The following is a 20,242-nucleotide window of genomic DNA, read 5'->3' as shown; positions in this document are numbered from 1 at the left end:
CAGCTCCCTGGCCCTCTCCACATTGATCCTGCATAGCACACTTCGGCCTGGGACTCACAGCTGATGGATCTTGACATCCTCGCAGCCCCTGTTCCCAGGAAGCTGGGGAACCTTCTCCTCAATGGGCAGATGAGGAGATGGAGGTCCAGAGAGGGAAAGCCAATTTCCCAGAACCACACAGCAGAGGGAGGAATGGGAGCCCACACCCCCACCTGGCTCTTTCCACCACCCCAATTGGTCAGAAGACTGGGGAGCCGGGAGAGTCATGAAACTCTTGGTCAAGGTAGCCCCTCACCCTGACAATAGTTTCAGGTAATAAAGTGTTTCCCCAGGTGCCCTTGTCACAAGGGCCAGGGAGCGTGTCTGCTTCCTAAGTGAGGACATGGAGGTAGGCAGCCCAGACTTTGCAAGCAGACCCGGGGCTACTTCTGGGCTCCACGACTCCCTCTGGAATCTCGGCACCTAACTTTAGGTCCCTAAGCCTCAGTTTCCCCATCTGTCAGTGGGAGCAGAAACAGCCCCCAGGTCGTGGGTTCATTAAGAGTGTTGTCACAGAACCAGTGTGTGTGGTGGCAGCTTTATCAATAGAATTGGGTATAATAATCCAGGGAGGACGGTCGCTGTCGGAGCCAGGAGATGGGTGGGGCGGGGCTCAAGCAGGGGTCTCTGTAGGAGCCCAACAGGCTGCGCTCAGGAGGGAGAGAAGGTCCAGCCTGGGAGTGTGAAACTGAGCAAAGTGTGTGTGTGTGGGGGGGTGTTCACTGTGGATGGTGGAAGTTTCTGGAACTGGCTGTGATTTCGCATCACCACTATTCCTCCAGGGGACTCTGGGCAAGCCATTTCTCCTCCGTGAATCTTGATTCCCCCGTCAATGAGACTGAACTGCCACAAGTGCCTCTTGGGTGTTTGGGGACAAAAGGGTGATGGCCAGCAAGAGGTCGGTGGTATGAGGCAGGCTTGCCTGCGGTGTCTCCCAGGGTGCTGGCTGACCAGGACCCCTGTCTGGCCCGGCAGACCGATGATCAGAGGGAAGGGGTCTTCTTGGGCCAGAAGACCAAGGCCAGAGGCTGGGATGCTCCAGGCCACCCTCCTGAGCCTGGGAGAGGCCTCTCCTCCGCTGTCATCCGAGGCTATAAAAATGACGGAGGGCCGGCCGGCTCTCCAGCCTCTGCCGGGACCTGGCATTTGACAGCGATCGCGTCCTGTGACTTACGGTGCGGGAAGCCATGATTTATACGATGCAGTGCAGAGCGTATGGGCCCGTTTGTTCCCATCTGTAATGAAGTGGTTCGCAGAAGGAGAAGCAGCCACTTAGCTGACGTCTGTTGGGGTGTAAAGCGGGGCGGCGGGTGGGGGAAACGCGAAGGCCCATCCATCACCCTCTCTCTCCCCCAGAGGCTGTGCAGAGTTTTTGCTGAACTGGCTGAACACAGCCTCCTCTGTTACTCCCTGCAGAAACCACCAGAGAGCCGAACTTGGCCTTAAATGGGAGGCAGCTCAGAGGGGAGGAAGGTGGAGACTGACCGGGAAGTGTGAGACACGTTCCCGCTCCCGCTCAGGGAGGGTGCTCAGACAAGACTTTCTCTCGTGGGAGCAAGGCCACCCTGTTAGCTTTCACTGGGGGCCACCCTGTGTGGGGGCTTTACCGTCTCGCTAGCCGGCATCACACTGGCCCCATTTTACAGAGGAGAAAACTGAGGGGCAGGGGGTGAAATGGTCTGCCTAAGTCACACGTGCACTGCAAGGCGGCATGGGCTTCTAACGTGGGTTCGATGCCTGCGGCTGTTAACTGCTTGTTCCACGGAGGACACAGGAACCTGGGCTACTAACTCCACTTCCCCTGAGCTGGCGCCCTAATGCTCTCCTGGATCTTTGCCATCTCATCTTTGGTGGTGGCGAGAGTTGTTGGGAGCGTTTCCCTTTAGGTGGGTGAAAATATCTATTTACCCTGCAACGGAGCAATTTCCCAGGCAAGTCTCTAACCAGCTAAATGGCTTGTCCTGCCTCCGTGGGCAGGGAAGCCACCCACAGTGACGAACGAGCCACTCTGCAGGGAAATGTTTAGTGTGTACACCCAGCACACAGCAGCACAATTCTCCATCAGTAGGGGCTGGGGACGTGGGGTGAGTCTGCCCACAGCCACGCGTGGCTTGTCCCCGGAGGACTGGCCCCTCCTAGCAAGATAAGCAGGGCTTTTGGGATACTGGACTCTAGACCACCGAGCTGGGTTATCCTTTCACTTCGTCGAAAGGCTGTGGAGGGGGTCTTGGTCCACGCAGTCCTGGTGGGTAAACTGGGAGCTGTCTCGGGATCCTCTTGGCCATGCAGGGGGAGAATGCTGGAAAGGGCCGTGGTCTCAGGACAGGGCATCGGCCAGCCCCTTTGTCCTGGGCACACAGAGCTGTTTCATGGGGGTCTTCAGAGAGTTCGGGTGCACAGAGCTGGCATGAGCCCACAGGAACGGCATGGAAGGGGGAGCAAGGAGACGGTCCCCACTCAACCTTTGCCCCCACCAATGCTGACCATGGTGGGCCCACCGGAGCTCGGACCCCGGCTGGCTGGGCACCGAGGGGCGGGCTCTTCCAGTTTGGAAATGATCTCCGGCAGGGGCTGCAGACTCCATTCACCCTGCAAGGAAGGACCAGGAGGTAAACTGAGGCTGGAGGGGCAAAACAGGGTGCTACCTCCCCAGCCACTTTTCCCTATGGCCTCTTGGGTTCTTGCCCTCAAACTCACCTTGTCCCAAATCAAACTCACCCTCCCCTGCCCCCCGGTGGCTACTTGGGTGTCCTTACCTGGAGGTCACCCTGGCCCGTCCAGCTCCCTGCCCACCCTCACTTCAGTCTTCACCCGAACAAAGCAGTCAAAGTCTCGGTACAGGATGAGGTTTTAGCCATTTCTCCCCACGAGGTTGAGTCAAACGCCATGTTTGCAACCACATCAAGTGCCCACCCCACGCTACTCTCAGAAGAGCCAGTATCAGCCTTTCCCTTGGGGCTGGAAATGTTTGAGTTAGCAATTAATCCGGCTCCTGAACGCTCCCAGGAAATCTGCCTCCTGGATTTGCAGAGCCTTCACTGTCTACCTCAGCCGCCCTGCCTCCCACAGGCAGCTCCTGGGGGATAAATGAGCTGCCTTTGAATCCCCGTGTGTCTCAGATAAGGAGGCAAACCAGCTCCCAGTTTCAGGCTGTTTGGTTTCTCACCTGCCCCTCCCCCGCACTTTATTTTTAGGCTCCGGGGGAGGTTGCTGGCACCCTGCTCGTACCACCGAGATCGGTCCCGTCATGGCGCCCAGGAGAGGGTACCTGCCTGCCCGTGTGGGTGCTATGGGTTTCTCCCTCTGCGGGCAGTCTGTCTGTCGGCCTGTCTGTCACTAGCTGAGTTCTCTGATTGTTTCGTGTGAGTGCTTCCTGCCAGCTCCTCGGAGGGAAGCCCTGTCACCTCACACCGGGCGTCTGCGGAAGCTGGGCTGATGTGGGCACAGAGGCGTGGGCAGCTGCAGGGGTTGCCACTGGGCACCCAGGAAAGGCTGAGGGTGTGGCTGAGGGTTGCCCACCTGCCCCACTGTGTGTGCCCCCAACACACCCACCGGGCGGCATACCTGGAAGCGGACGGCCGAGGACTTGTTGCAGTGCATGGAGATGGGGGCGAAGTCATACAGGGCCTTGAGGACGTCGCGGTTGAAGGAGTTCCAGGGGACAGAAGCAAACTGCTCGGGCACGGAGGCCTGAGGGCAGGTGCAGACCTCCTCACTGTTGAACCTGGCAGGGGGAAGGAACAGCCCAGATGGGAGAGGAGCCCAGCAGGGCACAGGTGACACCTCCATGCAGACGGGGTGGGGTCCCCAGAGTGGCCCTCAGCCCGCTGCCTCCACAGAGCTTCCTAACAGGTTTCTTGGCCCTGCCTCCACACCAGAGATGGCTAGTAGGCTTCATCTCTCGCGCTACCTGGGAATGGCCGCTCCAGGGCTGGGTTGAGGGTGCTTCTCAGGCCAAGTCTAAACTTGGCAGGAGACGCGTGTGGGGGATCGACTAGTGATGCCTGCCACAGGCTCCTCTGGGGACGGTGGAGGTACGGTTGCCACACGCATGCTCATCCTGCTCTGAGAACCCGCCCTGCATCCCTCACTTCCACCCAGCCGCCTAACAGAGCCTGGGAGTTTCTTTGTTGGGGCTCCCCTGCCATGCCAGGGGACAGACAGCACAAGCGGGCACACTCCCTGGAGCCATCACCTGTTCACGAGGTGGAAATACTTCTGCAGGAAGCCAGTGTCCACGGCGCTCTTGCAGAGCTCCAGCGGTGTCTGGGGGTAGTAGTGCACGTAGTTGACACACATCTCTTGTAGGATGCCAAAGCCGCCCTGGGAGACGGAGAAGAGGACGGTCAGCACCGGCCCTGTACACGCAGACACGATCGTCGGCTTTAGCGCTTCCATTTGTTCAGTGCATTCACTCATTCATTCATCAATCAAATGGTGCCACGCGGAGCTCTGCATTCTCCAGCCACACTGTGAGAACGGCTGGTCTAGTGAATGAAAGAGGGAGGCGCCCCCCTACCCTCCAGCAGCCTACACGCTCGGTGAGGAATTAAGACTTGTCCTCATGAAAGTATAGACAGTCCTGAACCAGAAGCCCCGGGGCCCCAGGCAGGCGACGGGGAAGCCAGGGTGACTTACCACGGTGGCCAGCGTCCTGTCCTCCGTGTTGTATGTACAGGAAGTAATGAGCACATCTCCCTGCAGAACCAAGCCGACAGACACCCATCAGCACCTGCCCACCTGGGGAACAGCTGCTCTGGGCCTGTTCCATCAATCATTACTGAGGAGCCCAGCTGTGACGATTACAATTTGTGTCCCCAGGGAGGGACTACTCATCAGCTTCTGAGGTCCCTTAATACACGGACCACGGGCAGGCTGGCTAGTGGTCATGCGGACTGGTTGGTCATGTCTTAGCCCTCAGTGGACTTAGGAAAGCCCCACCTGGCCTAGGGTTCCCCTTCTGCATGATTAGAAGCCCCACCGGTGACTTCCATGCCCTCATCTCTCCCTAAAGCTCTCGGGCTTTGTGGTCAGCTGACCAGGCGGGCGGATGCACGGATGCACGTCACCCGGAATGCCGTCTGGTCCCGACGCCTTTGAGGTGTGTCTGTGAAGTGCTGGAGCGTCTCACCGTGGGACAGTCCAGCCCTTGCCCTGAACGGACGTGGTTGTAGAAGCCCTTTGCACGGTCCCTGCCGGTCCCCACCGCCATCACTTTCTGACTCTGCCCTCTGGGGACGGCACTCCCAGCCCTGACCGGGCACTCACCGGGTGGACAGACACAACCTTCTTCAACATGCGGATCTCCTGGGTGGAGAGAAGGGGGGACTTCAGAGAGCTGCTGACCCAACTCCAGCCACCTCCCCGGCCCTCTGGGGTGTCAGTTTGTCCCAGCCCCTTGGGCGAAGCCAGGACTGGCTGTTTGGCCTCTGCCAGGAAGGGATTAGAACAAGGTGGTGGTTTCCAAGACAGAGGTTACTGGTCTGCTTGGGTCCCCCAAATCCCGCAATCAGCCACCCACCAGAGTCCCTCCGTTAGATTAAATCCTCAAGGGGGACGGGCGGGCCACTGTGCACCTTGTTGGGTATCTAGGCCTGGCCCAGGAGAAGGAAACCCGGCCCTGGGGTGCTGCTGTGGCTGTTGGGAGAGGGGTCACGCAGGCCCGCGTGTGGGAGGGTCCCTACCTGGAAGTGAGGGCTGTAGTGGTCGTCCCTGTTCACTATCTGCCTCTCCCTGCCGTCCCGGGCCAGCACGGTGACCACCTTCCTCCCCGTCAGGTGTGTGTGGAGCTGAGAGGCGAAGATGTGGATTCCCGAGGGAGGCAGGGCCTGCGGGGTCGGGGGAGGCAGGGCTGGGCCACATGGGGAACCCTGCGCTCCGCTCCGCTGGTTGCCGGCACCGACCGTGGGCCCCGGGGCAGCAATGCCTGAGTGAGTCTGCTTCCCTAGGACACTGCGGTCCTGGGCCTCGTCTTTCTCCCCATCAATTAAATCCCCGTTAGAAAACTTAGAGGAAATGAGCTATCCCTAAGAGCGACACCACCCAGCTCTTCCCTCGCAGCTACCAGGCCCGGAGCCCGAAGGCTCCTTCAGCTGTGGGTGGCTTCCCCTCAGGCCTGTCTTGAGCCCCTGGAGGCCGATAGTTTATTCTGTGTTCATTCAAAGACCTTAAGGCGAGCGACTGTGGGCAGGGGCTGCCAAGGTGAGCACAGCCTGGCTCCTTGCTCTGCAGGCTCATGTCTGGTGGGCACAGTGCTGGGTCGCCCCATCCTGCGATGCAGGCCCCCGCTGCCCCTCAGCGTGACCTCGCTTCCCCTGCACGATCGCCGGGCAGCCTTCCCCTGCCGTCAATCCCCTCGCATTCTAGCTGTAGCCCTGGCCACCAGAGCTGGCAGCTGGCAACACAGAAGAAGCAGGCCAGCCCTGCCATCCAGACACCTCGCTTTGCTGTTAGGGCGTCAGGGAATTTTCCAGACAACGGACGTTTTCCCCAACCTAATGTTAACTCTGTTTAGATAGAACGTTTCCTAAAATGGATTACACGCCGCAGCGCTTTCTTCACAACTCGCTTAGCTCCCTGACCATGCACCCCCGCGTTCTGCTCTGTTTCGTCTACACTGCCGGCAGCGCAGGCCGTCCCTGGTACTGCTGTGTTTCCTGCAGGTCACCTCATCACCTAGGTGCTTTCTGTCCTGCCCTCCACCAGCTACGGTCCCTGCCCTTGTCATTAGCGATAGCTTTTTGCCCCCTTGCAATGATTTGCTGCCTGGGAAACCTTACGGCCACATTTGTGCCACTTGGGCCCCCCTACTAACACACTGGGCCCTGAGTTCCAGAGGCCAACAGCTGGCCCAGAGATTCGCTGATGGGTGGAGAGGATGTGCTGTCCGGGGGCTGTGGTCTGAAACACGACGCTTTTCCTTGGCTTGTCTAGCGGGACAAAAATCTAGAGCACGCCAGACTGAATGCAGAATGTATGCCCCTCGGTGATCTGCTAACAGAGAGGAGTCCCTTCAATGACTATTCCACACAAATGCAACGTCTGAAAAAACGTGCTGTGGAAGGGGAAGAAGAGAAAACAGTTCTTTTCATCTTCCTGCCGTAAAGTATTTGGAAACTCTGGTAAGAGAAGGCAGGTTCGCTGACCTGGGTCCCTGCAACAGGCCCTAACTTGGCCTGGAGACACTCTCTCCGGGTGGAGAGCTCCGAGGAGGTCACTCCCCAGCCCCAGGCTCAGGTCTGGGGGCTTTTCACACAGCAAAATATGTCACTGATGGGAATTCTGGGGGCACGGGAGAGCATGTCAGATGCTGGGTGTGGTTACGATCTCTCACCCCTCGTCTCAGACCAAAGGAGCTGATGTACCGCAGGACCAAACGTGTACTGCATAGTCTGACAGCTGTCACCCTTCAGCTTGAGGACACTCTGCTTGCCTAGTGGTCAGAGGACCTGGAAGTTCAGGGAACCCATGAGAAGGCAGACCCACTGCAAGCCACACCACGAAACTGTCCGCTGCAGTGGCACCGCTTGGAAGGCGGACAGCCCTACTGCTGGCACTGAGACCCGGCAAGCCTCAGTCTCCTCGTCTGTGGAATGGGGTGGTGACACTTACCTTGCAGGCCTTTCTGAGAAGCCAACATTCACACCAGATGCTGAAATATCAGCCACATAATATAGAAAGAACTTGAACCAATAGCAAGGCAAACAACCCATGAGAACAACTGGACCGAGGTTAGAAACAGTCACAGAAAAGAGCAAATGGCCAACAGATGAAACATCTTCAAATTCTACAGACAGTCGGCGAGATTCACACTGAATGGCAGTGCAATGTTCCTCTCCCCACTAACTGAGAAAATAGTTAAAATATTGATAACTTCGTGGGTGGGAAAGTCTGGGAACTGGGCACCCTCTCGTACTGCGTGGGAACGGGCTTTGGGGGGAGCGTTTTGCCAAATTAATTCAAATTAAAGCTCCAGCCTCTGTGTGGGTAACTTCACGTCTAGGAATCGGGCTGAAGAATGTTTTCCCATGTGCACAGGTCTTCCCTGCAAACTTCTTCCCCTCTGGAACAAGTCGACAGTGTCCTGGGCACCGCTGACTAGGGGACAGTTTAGCACAGGCCGGAGCTGGGTGAGGCAAGCGGACCCTGAGGGCACAGGGTTTGGGGGTCAATTCTACTCCCCCGAAAGCTGGGCCCCCCACTGTGTGCTCCGGGTCTCAGTGCTGGCCTGCCATCCCATGGTCCCAAGAACCGGGGCTCCCTGGCTTTTTCCGCCCTGGGCACCTCACTGGCCTCGCTTGGTCCGCCCCAGTGAAGTCCACAGTGAAACCCAGGCTGTGCGGTGCTAAGAAGCAGGGAAAAGGCAAGTCACAGGACAGTTCACCACTTTGTTTCTGAACACGCCACGTGTGAGGGCATGCAGAAACATGTAGGAGAGAAGTCTGGAAGGACACAGAAGAGCCACTGAGTGGTTCTCTCAGGGAGAAGGTACTGGGCCAGGGGGCTTTATCGTGAGCCGCCCTGCCTGCATTTTTGGTGGTGAATGCATGTCTATCTTACTCATGGCATGAGCGCATGTTTTAAAATGCAGCATCTGGAAGTGCTGGCACGTGGTGTGGATACGTGGGCGCCTGGTCATTGCGGGAGGGGTGCAGGTGCACACCGGCCCGCGGAAGTCTCCTCTGTGCACAGAAAGGAGAGAGGCCCTGGTGAAGCTGCAGAGGGATCTAGGGGTGGAGAAATCCAAGCCACTCACCGCCCTTCCTTGGCCACCCCCTGTAGGGCATCAGCAGGGGGACCACGGCGGTCCAGGCAGCCCCACTCACCATCTGGGTGCACTTGTCCGTGCAGTAGCCTGTGAGGACAAAGGCCATCTCCTGCGGGGGCACGGCCATCACGGGCGTGTACACCAGGCCCAGCTCCATGATCCCCGCATTGAAACGCCGCAGAGTGGCCGTGTAGTACAGACGGATGCCCGAGGAGTCACGCCGGCCTGGGAGATGGTAAGCGGGTGAGCAAAAGCCCTCCCTTTCCCTGACCCCGGCAGACTGACCCCCAGCCGCCCTCAGCCAGGAGGCCACACCGGTCACCCCACCCTGCTCCCACCTGCGGTGTGTACCAAGAGCCCGCGGCCTTGTCCCCACACCTGATGGTGCCAGGCAGACACGCTGCCAGGGCTGTCACAGACTCCCTGAACGCACACCGTGCAATACCCACGTGGCAAGAAAGAGCCGTGGTTTCTGTGGAAACTGAGTTGAGGGCTTTGGGGAGACTTGATAAAGGCAGCTAACTAAAATCGTGCTGAGTCACGTGGGGTGAGACGGCTGCCGTAGACTTGCGAAGCCCGCACACACCTCAGAGGCTTGGCGAGGGTTTTGATGGTCTTCCCCCATGTTCAAAGGACTCTACACTGGCATGGGCCTGCAGGATGACCTACGGTGAGGTTTGGGCAAAGAGGAGACCGTGGAACTGTGTCCGTTGGCCCACTCGTCAAAGATGGGCAAGCGAGAGTGTACCCGTCCACTGAAGTCGACCAGGAATGCTTAAGGTGCCTCCTTTCTGAGACTTCCCACTTCACTCCTGTGACTACTGTCCCGCGGGACCCAGGCAGCCCCAGCGCGTACACTGACTGAGTAGGCATCTCAGGAAAACGTGAGCAGGAGCTGGACCCCCGGAGAAGCACAGCATTAAGGGTTCAGCCTCCTGGCTCACCCACGGTCTGGGCCCCACTTGGCCAACAGTGTGCTGTGTGCTCTCAGGCAAGTTGCTCTCCGTCTCTGGGCCTCAGCTCAAAGCCAAGGAGAATTCAGTGCTTCTGCCCATCACCGCCCAGCCACACCTGCCCGCTCTTCTTGCCGTTGCTAATTGGAGAGTTCATGAAACTCCCCGCCAGCCTCCGAGCGGTCATATGAAGCTGAGGGTCAGAAGCCCAGGGATGCTGGCACCCACGGGCACACAACCATGTGGCCTTTAGTCGCCGTTCCCCTGCCCTACCCCTGCCTGGAGTGGGTCAGTGATGAGGCCCTGAGTACTTCGGGTGAATCACTTGGGGGAGACATGGACGTGGCCCAACCCCTCGGAGTGTATAGTGGGGCTGGGAGGTGGGTATGAGAGCCCGGGTAACCAAAGAATCATCGTACCCAATTTACAGATGAGGAAACTGAGGCTCAGACCCTGTGCAAGATCGCAGGTCTGGGAAAAGACTGAACTGGGATCGGAGCCCAGGGTGTGGTTGGGGTGCCCAGTGGCTCCCTGCCCATTTGCTCTGAGGTGGAGCCAAGAACACCCCCTCTTGCCTCTGCCTCCCTCCCTCCCTACTCCCCACTCCCCTGCAATGGCCAAGCTCACAGCCTCTATATCCCTGGGCTGACAGCATCAGTGGATAACAATAAAAAGGGAGATGCAATTGGTCCAAATTCAGATGGAGATTAAATAATGAAATAATTGTGGAATTTTGATATTTATAGAAAAGCAGCCTATCTACAGATTTGTGAAGTGACAGGAGTGTCCTTATATTTAGCAAAGAGTCCATAAATACAACCAGATAATCAGGAAAAGACAGACTTCCCTGACGCATACGGAGTTTTGAACAATCTATCTGCTTTCCGGTTTTAAATGAGCAGTAAATCCTGTATCATGCTAAGGCCCAAGTTGACTTATGCCTTTCTCTGTCCATGCTAGATAATTCCAGCGGCACCACGAAGTGTCAGTTATGTCGCCAGGAAGAAAATCCCTGGCAGCCACGGGTTGTGCACAGCCTGGTACCCACCTCCAGGTGGGAGTGTTACGTGCATGAGGTTTTCCAGCCTCAATAGAGCTGTGGGAGGTGAGCAAACATGGCCAGGGGACGGTCACCCACCCAGGGTCATGCGGCTACGGAAGGACTGGCTGGGAGCCAGCCTGGAGCTGATAATCTTACCTCGCAGGCTACGTCTGCTCCTGTTACACAAGTGAAAGTAAATGTCTTTTTTTTTTTTTTTTTTTTTTTAAGAGAGCGTGAGAGGGAAGAAGCCTATGTGGCTACATACGGTGGGAGATGCTGGTGAAACAGGAAAATAGTTTCAGTTTTTGATACGGCATCAACGGGCATCTCCGTCCTACAGACTGACTCTGGTTGTCCACCTTCAGGCACAGGGTGACCCAGCAGCCCCCACTGCCGGCCCAGCTCGCTTGCCCTCCCCTACACTGCAGGCAGGACACGCAGTCCGGAACCAACAGTTCACTCAGGCCTTTCAGTTTCTGTCTGGTGACTGGCAGGCCAAGTCACTTTGTTGGACCTAAGGTCGGCGTGGTAAACTGGGGACCGAGATCGCTACCCTGCAGCACATGGGGCCTGAGGATTTGTGCCCATTGAGTGGTGAGTTGGGTACAAACTCAAACCGGAAACCTGAGAACCTGCACCTGGGCAGACATCACCAATCAATCCCAACACTGCCCCGCTGGATCCAGGGTGACGTCAGATGCCTTTCCAACTGCTCGTGCCACTGCTGAGGGTCAGGGAAAGGAGCCGACCCTGACACAAAAACACGCGCGGAGAGAATCCCGTACGCACACTCACACTCGAGGCACACGTTTGCTCTGTTGTGATGTGTTTTGAGAAGCTGGAGGAAAGCTCATAGCCAGAAACGTCCCCAATGGGGCCAGGGGACAACTTGCCCTGAGGACAGTCCTGGGAGCTGTGCCTCCATCAGTCAGGCCATTGGAAGGTGGGTGCTAGGCAGAGACCATGCTGGCTCTGAAATGGCCTGCATCCCGCCATGCTACCAGCCGCCCTGTCCTGGCTCAGTCTGTTCTGGGAGGGCAGAGCCACCATGCCTGGGTGCTGGCAGGTCACCCAGTCTGGGATGAGGCGTGGCTCCTGGTCTGAGCAGACTCAGAAGTTAGACTTCCGAGGAAAGTGGCACATGGAACACTAGCTTCCTGCCCTGGCTGGTGCCACAAAGTGAGGATAGCGTGTGGGGAGGAGGGGGTGGGCCGCGTTTCGTCAGACAGAGCCAACATCTAAGCGATTCCTTGAAGCTTTGCAGTCAGAGCAGCCTTGCCTGGGTCATTGCCAGGCTGCACAACGGAGACTGTGGACGCAGGCCAGAGCCAGACCTCTGGCTCCCAGAATCCCTACTCATTACATGGCCCTGGTGGGGTCCCTTCATTCTGGGCCTTAATGTCCTCATCTGCAAAATGGGCAGAAACCTCTACCTGCATTTCCCAGGGGCTGATACCTGGGACAGCACCATGTCCACGGAGCTGGTGTTTGAGGAAGGAGGTGTCGGGGGTGCTAAGCCAGCCCGATAAGGCCCTGCCTGGGAGCCACTGCAGTCATGGGAGATGGATGGATAGTGAACGAGAGACGCGAGAGGGGTGCGTGCCGCAGTGGGATATACAACTAGGAGGCTAGACGCTGGGGAGGAGTCCAGGGCTGAACAGACACCCCGATTATCCTCCTGACTCGATATGGCTGAGTTGAAGCGTTTCCAAGGGGAGAACAGAGGCGGGGCCTGGAAAACAGCTCTCGGAGCTCCCTACCTTGTATCTTCAGCGGATTGTGGTAATGAACCTCCAGGCGGAGAAATCTGGAGGAGCCAGGACCCCCAAAAGCAAGGCCAGCTTCCTCTGGATAGTAGAAGGCCTGCAGGGAGCAGGAGGGAGGGATGTCAGGCGTCAGGTACCACAGCCCGGCAGACCGGCCAGGGTGTCACGATGGGGTTCCTGGACAGGAGTTGGGGTAAACCCATGCAACTGTTGGGGCCTGAGCTGCAGTGGGGTTTTGGGGGACAGCGGAATTAGAATGATGCTGTTCTGCTGACAGGCAGTTCATCACGAGTCCACGTGGCTGTTTTTATTGGACTTGGGGTCAGGGAGTCGGGGCTCTGGTGCCCCTGGGCCCGCCGACCGCCCGAGACCCTGGACAGCCCTGCCCAGCCTCCTCTGGACACGGAGGAAGCTGAGGAAAACCCCACGACATCACTCAGGGAGGCCCCGCCACCAGCCAGCCCAGGACCACTCTGTGCACAAACCCCTCCAAGTCCAGTGGGGACACGAGATCAGTACCGTGAAGAACATAGCTCATGGGGCTTTTGCATTTTTATAGAAAAGTAACAAAGGCTGGAAAAAGCCTTCCTGGCTCAAGAGAGGTGAAATGCAGGCAACGTATAGACTGCTGGAGGGTGTTTGGATGTGGGCCCTCTCTGGTGGTCTCATGAGCACCCCCAGTGCCCCTTTTTGGGGCCTTTCAAATAGAGAAGTGGGGAACACAGAGGTATGGAGGAACGGGAGCCCCCAAAGACCCTGGAGGAGGCCCGGGAGGAGACACGGGAGCACAGGGCATGCACCTTGGCACCCAGGGCCCAGGCGGCCAGCACGTGGCGACAGTAGTTGAGGCGGTCGGGCTTCATCTTGGAGTCGCAGGGCCCGCTGAAGCGGGGGACGCTGTCGAACTCGGCGGCACACTGGAAGATCTCCATGTGGTGCACAATGGCCTCGTTGCCCTTGGTGACGATGGGCTCGTACTGCGGGGCGGAGGGCACACTGAGCCTGGGCAGCAAATACCCGCCCACCCGGCTGCTCACCCCCACTGGGGGGGCCTCTGGCCCAGCAGCTCCCTTCCACGGGCCTCTGCTTGCCCATCTGTAAAATGGGGGGAGGGGTTGAGCAAGGCCATTTCCAGGGGTGCTTCTGGGGCTCAGCGGTCTGAGGGTAGAGTCACCAACCTGGAACCAGGCAGAATCTGCCAGAAGCCCGTGAAGAGCTCCAAGCGAAGGAAATGAGGACCAGGCAAGTCAGGAATTTCCTGACCCGGTGGGGACAGGAAGGCAGCTGTCGTTGCATGAACATGGCAGTGGCTGGACAACGCCACAAGAGCTGCCCCGAGGCTGAGCCTGCGCCCAGGGACCAGAGGCGGTGTCAGTCAGGCCGGCCATTTCCTGCTGTGTGACTCAGCTGCACTTCCTCCCCTCGGAACAGGGACAATAACCCCTAATGCTGCCTGAGCACCACTGTGGGGATGGAGTGGGGGAACCTCCCCTCCCCAGGTCAGGCAAGTGGTGGACATTCAGCAGCTGTTATCTTTACTATCCTATCTCCAGGTCGGTGTTTAGAGCAATTGAGTTCTGAGTGGAGCTGCTTTTCAATGAAAGCCATTCCAGGCCCAGGAAGACTCAGAAATCAAGACATCAGTTGCGTTTGGTCCAGGCTGGGAAGCTGGGGTGCAGAAGCCCTGGGAGGTGGCGTGTGAGCAGAGCAACAGGGACCAGAGGGGACTTGTGGCTGCAGGAAGTTCAGGGGCGCGTAGGGTTCAGATCATAGCAGGGCACCTCGTTCAACCAGGACCATGGACAGCTCTCCAGGACCCAGACGTGTCACGGAGGCCCCAGGTGGAAGGCAGAGCTGGTACAGGACCTGGGCCCCGGACCCCCTTACATACCATGACGATGTGGTGCCTGGCGAAGCCATCCGGAAGTTCACTGATGTAGCACCAGTAGGTGGTCTCCTGGCCGGGGACCAGGACGTCAGGGGCGCGGATCTCCATGGTGAGCATGTCCGAGGGCAGGGCCGGGGTGGGGATGTTGGGCTTCAGCAACTGCACCCTTTGCAGCCCTGTCTGCAGGACCGAAGTGTTGATGGCCTCCAGCGACGGGAACGGCTGCTCCAGGATTCCGTACACCAGGTGGACGGTGCCATCCTGCAGCCAACACAGGGCCCGGCGCTCACCCGCTCGCACCCCTGAGTTAGATTCTGTAACCCAGGGGATGCCAGGTCCCTGACCACCTTTGTCTGCTGGTGACGTGCCTGACACTGAACATGCAGAGCTGCACTGACCAATACGACCGCCACCAGCCCCATTGGTATTGGACAGCGTGGGCATAGAAAGTTCTAGACAGACTCTGGGAGGAAGGGGGCTGCGTTGGCTTTCTCAAGGTGCTGCCATGGATGTAAACCTGTATCCACATGTGGGTTTTCTGAGCACTGGTGGATGTACGTATGTGTTTGTGTTTGTGGTGGTGGCTAATTGCTCTCTGAATTCATGGCCACATAAACCTGGGAGGCCCCTGGCTGCCCTCTGTACAGGGCATCAGAGCTCCAGGCAGGAGCCTCCCCCACACCCGGCCCGGAGGCTGAGCTGGGTGCACATGGACCCCCGGCAAAGTTCTCGGAGACCGTCCTTGCCTGCCCTTGCCTCACCCTCGGGGAAGGTGGGGCAGGAGGGCGAGGACTCAGACACCTCTTCTGATGCCAGCTCGGCCCCACCATGCCAGGAGCCTCTGGGCACATCCTTCCCCTGTCTGGCCTCAGTTTCCTCCATTGGCACCTCACTGCCATACCACATGGTTATGTCACTGCCATACCATACGGTTAAAAGGATTTTGTCCCCAAGGGCAAGGTGGGTTGTTTCTCCCTAACTGGGGGTCTTGGAGTAGCGTGAGAAGCCTGGCTTTTTGTGGCTCCACTGTGGCTGTGAATGCCTGGGCAGAGCTGGTCAGGCCTTAGAGATCATTTAGTTCCCCTCCAAAATTTACAGACAGGGAAATGGAGGCCCAGAGGAGAATGGGACCTGCCCTGAGCCGCACAGCAAGTTGGCAGCAGGGCCAGGTTGGGAAACTAGGTCTCCTGGGCTCTTTTCAGAATTCCACCTGAAGATGACGACCAGGGGGAGACAAATAGTAGGGAACAAGCTCATTCCGCTCCCAGATTGAGAGGCTTTGGGGCAGGTCCCTCATCTAGAAACAGTTATGTGTCAAGTAAGAGCAGTTCCTGGGAGATCAGAGGCTGAGAGCAGAGCTGGTCTCCAAACTGCCGTGTCCTCCCCCAGCTGCATCTGGTCCCTCCTCGGCTTTCCCTCTGTGCACAATAGGCCCATGGTAACCCAGGGACGCGGCTACCACCCACCTCGATGAGGTAGTCCCGGGGGTCGCAGGTGCTAAAGGGCCTTTTGAAGAGCAGGGTCAGGCCTTCCGGGGTCCTCTGTGCCTGCAGCAGCTGGTAATCCTGCTGGGAGTCCAGGTGGATCAGCCCATTCGGGTCACTCCAGGCGTCCTGCAGAGATGAGCACAGGCCCAGAGCACCAGACGCCCAGACGGAGGGCAGAGCACAAGTTGTCCGCCCACCGTGTGGCTCTGTAGGACAGGACACACCAGGCCTGTGGGTCCAGGACCGTGGGCCGAGGGTAGGCACTCACTCCCACTTTCCGTGTCTGCCTGGAGACAGGATAACTGCTCTCACTTCCTCTGGGACCACAAAGTAGGGCTCTCAAACGCCAGCCAGGACCCCCAGGGCTGGTTAGCCACGAAGATTCCCAGACCTCTGGGTAGGACCCAGGAATCTGTATTGCTAAGAAGTTGCCATGATTGGGAACGGGGGCGGGTGGAGGGGCCTTAGACAAACACTGCTCCCCTTGGTCTGCGGAGGGAGGGATCATGATGGCGCATGGAGCCTCGGAGAGGGAGACTTAGAGACAAGATAGAGAAGAGACCGAGAGATGGGGCTGGTCTGGGGGAGGCCACAGAGACACCAGTCAGTGTTTAAGGTGGCGCTCACTGTCAGGGGCCCACTATGTACTTGTGCAACCCTGAGAGTGAGTGCCACCTTAAACGTGGCGCCCTAGGTGTCTTTCTTCCCTCACCCTGGTCCTAGCCTTGCTTGCAGAGGGTCAACTGAGGCTTAGGGAGGAAACAGACCTGCTGCATTTTCCTAGGATGTTGGCAGCTGACAGGTCTGGCTGACCCCTGCCCTTGTCTACCCCCAGCTGCTTCCCTTGCACCAGAAGGTTTCAGGCCAGTGTTGGGAAAGAAGGCCTGGGGCGGAGGCTGGCGTGGGGCCAGCCTTTCCCAGCGGGCAGGCTTCTGTTCTGACTCAGGAACCCCACGGGTCCTTGGCCTTAAGACTTTTTGTTAACCCTCCTTCCAGGGCTAAAGCCTATCTTCTACATTTCCTTGAGAAAAAAAGAAACCTGCACAAGATTTTGCAAAATTTTCCCTAGAGAAACGCAGCACAGAAAGGCTCCTGCTGGGGCCACTGCTGGTTTGCAGGACTAATTTTAAACGGAGGCAGAAAGTCCTCTGTGATACTCGAGCTGGAATGCTAGAATGTATTTGTTGAACATATTGTTAAAGGAGGAAAAACAAGTCTGACATTTGTTGGCACAGGAATTTGTTGAGCAAATGAATCTTGCAGGAGGGTGAAGTCGCCTCGGCTCTCTTGGCAGCCGGGAAACGCAACCCCAGGAGGAGCGCGTACTCTGACAGGGGCCCTGCTGCTTCGAACAGACGTCTCTGAACGGCGGCTGCCCAGGGCTCTCCTGGCCGTGACCACCTGAGCCACTGAGCATCCTCGTGTGGGAGGCAGGGCAGCCTGGGGGCCAGATCTGAGCCCCAACCAGCCAGCTCCCACCTGTCCTACCTGGGTGACCCCACGCAGATGCTGCAGCTCATCCAGCCTCCTGCCTCACCTGTGACATGGGCAAAGCACCCGCCTGCAGAGTTTGCAGGGGTTCGGGTGTGGCACAGTTGGGTTCCGGAAATATCAGCCAGTGTCAGCTCTCCTGGCAACTCACAAAACCCCGAAGAAGTGGAGAGAGATCATTCCCCTCCCTCTGCTGATGAGAACACGGAATGGGCGTTCGGAGCTGGCGGCCAAGTCAGCTGCACCTGTCCTGACTCCACGTTCCAGCACATTCCCCACGTCACAGGTGAAGAAGGTGCCATCTAACTTTAAAAAGTGTTTAATCTTTCTATGTCTTTTTATGGAGAGTTGGGGTTCATGCCCAGAGAGGTCCTGATGCCAGGCCCATCTGGGGAGGAAGGCGTGGGGCGGGGGTGGTTCAGGGCAGGTGCGGGGCCCCCATCCCGGGACCCCCCTTCAGCTTGTCGTGGCCCCAGAGTCCCTCTAGTTTGAAAGGAAAATGCCCCTTTCTCCACCCTTTATGGCAAGAATAGGGTAAAATTGGAAGGCAAGGAGTCAAGAGATCAGCCCTGTGGGTTTGTTCCACCCCTGGGGGCTGGGGGGGGGGGGGGGGGCTGCACCTGCTCAGTTCATCTGTGTGTGCAAACACTGGTCCTGCCAGAGCTGCGTCCTGGCCCGATGTCCATGCCAGCTGCTGTACTTAGTCACACGCGACCACTAGGCCTGCGTGGGAGGGTGTGGGTGCCCTGGACGTTGTTTGTGCGAGTGGAGACTGTGGGATGTGCACTCGGGGGGTGGCACATACATGGAGTAGTGTGTGTTTATGTGGCGTGTGTGTCCTTCCTATGTTTATGCTCCTTGGGCGCCCCTGTTGTTCGGGGTGTGTAGTCAAGGACCAGAGAAGACATCTGTTTCCCATTTTGTCCTCGAATTGGCACCTCCAAGACACCCAAGCTTGGGACATAGGCTTGACTAAGATCAGAGTAAACCTGAACAGAGTCGCGAGAGAAAAGTTTCCTAAGAATGGTGGGTGTAAGAGGAAGGGCAGCTGCGGGGGCTGGGGAGGGCAAGCTGAGGCCGGAGGAAAGACTTACCCCAAAGTAGGCACTGTCCCCATTGGTCCACAGCACGACCAGGTCGGCGTTCTCCAACTCACCGCGGTCCGACATCCCAAACAGGACCCCGGCCTTGAACTCCCGCACCAGGAGCTGGAAGTGAACCGTCTCCTGCACGTAGCTGACATTCCATGAGAGCTCCAGGGTCCCCTCAGGGTCCAGGGGGATGTGGTAGGGGAAGGGGCTCTCGGCGGGGACGGAACCCTGTAGTGCGGCCACCAGGATGACCAGGAAGATGGCCACGGCTGTGCCATACATGGAGGCAGCCTCACGCACGCTGGGCCGGGGGACCTGCATGGCTGGGTGAGCTTGGCCGCCCCACCTGGCCATTTATATCCCTGGCCCTCCGAGCGGGTGGGTCCAGGCTGCACCGGTAATCACATTTGTCTGGTGGGGAATCGAATTGTCCCAGTGACCCTCCCACCAGCTCGTGCCTCAGGCCAAACGCTTTGCCTCCCTTGCTCTCCTAATTGGCACTAATGACACATGGACATCATCAGTGGTAATTGAAGCAGACTGGCTGAGTTTGTCCCCTCTGAACTGTCTCTGAAGAGCTGTCCGGAAAGTGGCTCTTTCCTGCAGCCAGAAAGCCTTTCAGATGCCCTCCGGCCAGGCACTGGGCTGACCACCATGCATGCTCTCCTGACCTGTCCCCCTGCAGCTGACAAGATGGGCCTCATGCTGTCCCATCCGTGGATGGGCAGACTGAGACCCGAAGGTTATCTCCAAGGTGATGAGTGAGCAATGAAAGCGCACTGCTCTGGGCCCGGCCCAATGAGCCATTTCTACAATGCTGGCGGGTGGGCCAATTTCAAACTAAAAATACAAGACAATCCCCTAAATAGGCCCTGTGTTTAGACACTCTCCACAGCCTGCTGTTCCCACTTTTGTCTCTTCTCTATTTCCCCACAGGCTCCAGCTGGCACCACGGCTGCTCCAGAAGGAGTGGGTACACTGCTGGGGGGCGGGGGCAGATAGCACAGTGGGTACACAGAGCTGGGGGTGAACACTGCAGGGCGCATTTCTGGGGAGTAGCCTCGGCAATGCGTTGCTGAGGGGTACAGTGTACGGCGCCTTGCTGGTGGGCGACAGACGCGAGGAAAGGGGTGTACGTGACAGGCCTGCTTCCCTGTCTCCAAAGCTCCCAAACCCATGACCTCCTCTAGCCAAGAATGGACCCAGCCTGAATTTGAACCCTCCCAGGCCAGCCAGCCCATCACACCATTTCTCCACACACCACAGGGCCTTCCCACAGTCTCACAGTGCTGAGAGCCTCGAGTGTCAGTCTCACCACACCTAAGCTCACGCCCATCCTTCTCTGTGCAGAGTGGACTCAACACGTGCTGCCACTTCCAGGAAGTTTTCCATGATTGCTGCCTGCTCTGAACTTGGCCCCCTCCCCTCGGGCACCTGACTCCCTCCCTCCCTCCCTCGTTTCCTCCTTCTTCTTCCTGTTCCTTCTCTCTTTGGAGAAACCAAGAGAAACTGGTGCCCGTGTCACCAGCTGGTGCCCAACTTTAAGTCCTCGAATAGTCCAAAAGATGGGCCTTGAGTAGGCTGCGCTGGACTCTGGTTTTGCTCTGAACTCTGTTCTTTAGGAAGGAATGACGGTGTGTTTGCATGCATATGAAATTTGGAGAAAGTTCCAGCCCTCCCCGGGCCCTGGTGGGTGGTGCTGTCTGCCTCCCAGAGGT

The 20,242-nt window shown here is 57.9% G+C and overlaps 1 protein-coding gene across 1 annotated transcript; it reads right to left on the bottom strand.

The window, feature by feature from the left end:
- On the bottom strand, positions 1-18,845 carry DBH (dopamine beta-hydroxylase). The gene is made up of 12 exons (XM_033122120.1): positions 18,528-18,845; positions 15,922-16,068; positions 14,459-14,716; positions 13,368-13,544; positions 12,562-12,664; positions 8,865-9,031; positions 5,724-5,867; positions 5,308-5,346; positions 4,678-4,737; positions 4,235-4,362; positions 3,604-3,763; positions 1-2,628 (listed from the first exon to the last, which is right to left on the bottom strand). The coding sequence occupies exons 1-12, from the start codon at positions 18,843-18,845 to the stop codon at positions 2,497-2,499; spliced, it is 1,833 nt and encodes a 610-aa protein (XP_032978011.1). The 3' UTR covers positions 1-2,496.
- Positions 18,846-20,242: the final 1,397 nt, after the last annotated feature.

Source organism: Rhinolophus ferrumequinum, chromosome 12, assembly GCF_004115265.2.
Source record: "Rhinolophus ferrumequinum isolate MPI-CBG mRhiFer1 chromosome 12, mRhiFer1_v1.p, whole genome shotgun sequence".
NCBI classification, from domain to species: Eukaryota; Metazoa; Chordata; class Mammalia; order Chiroptera; family Rhinolophidae; genus Rhinolophus; species Rhinolophus ferrumequinum.
Note: the sequence above shows the minus strand (reverse complement) of the source record. Positions and strands in the feature narration are given on the sequence as shown.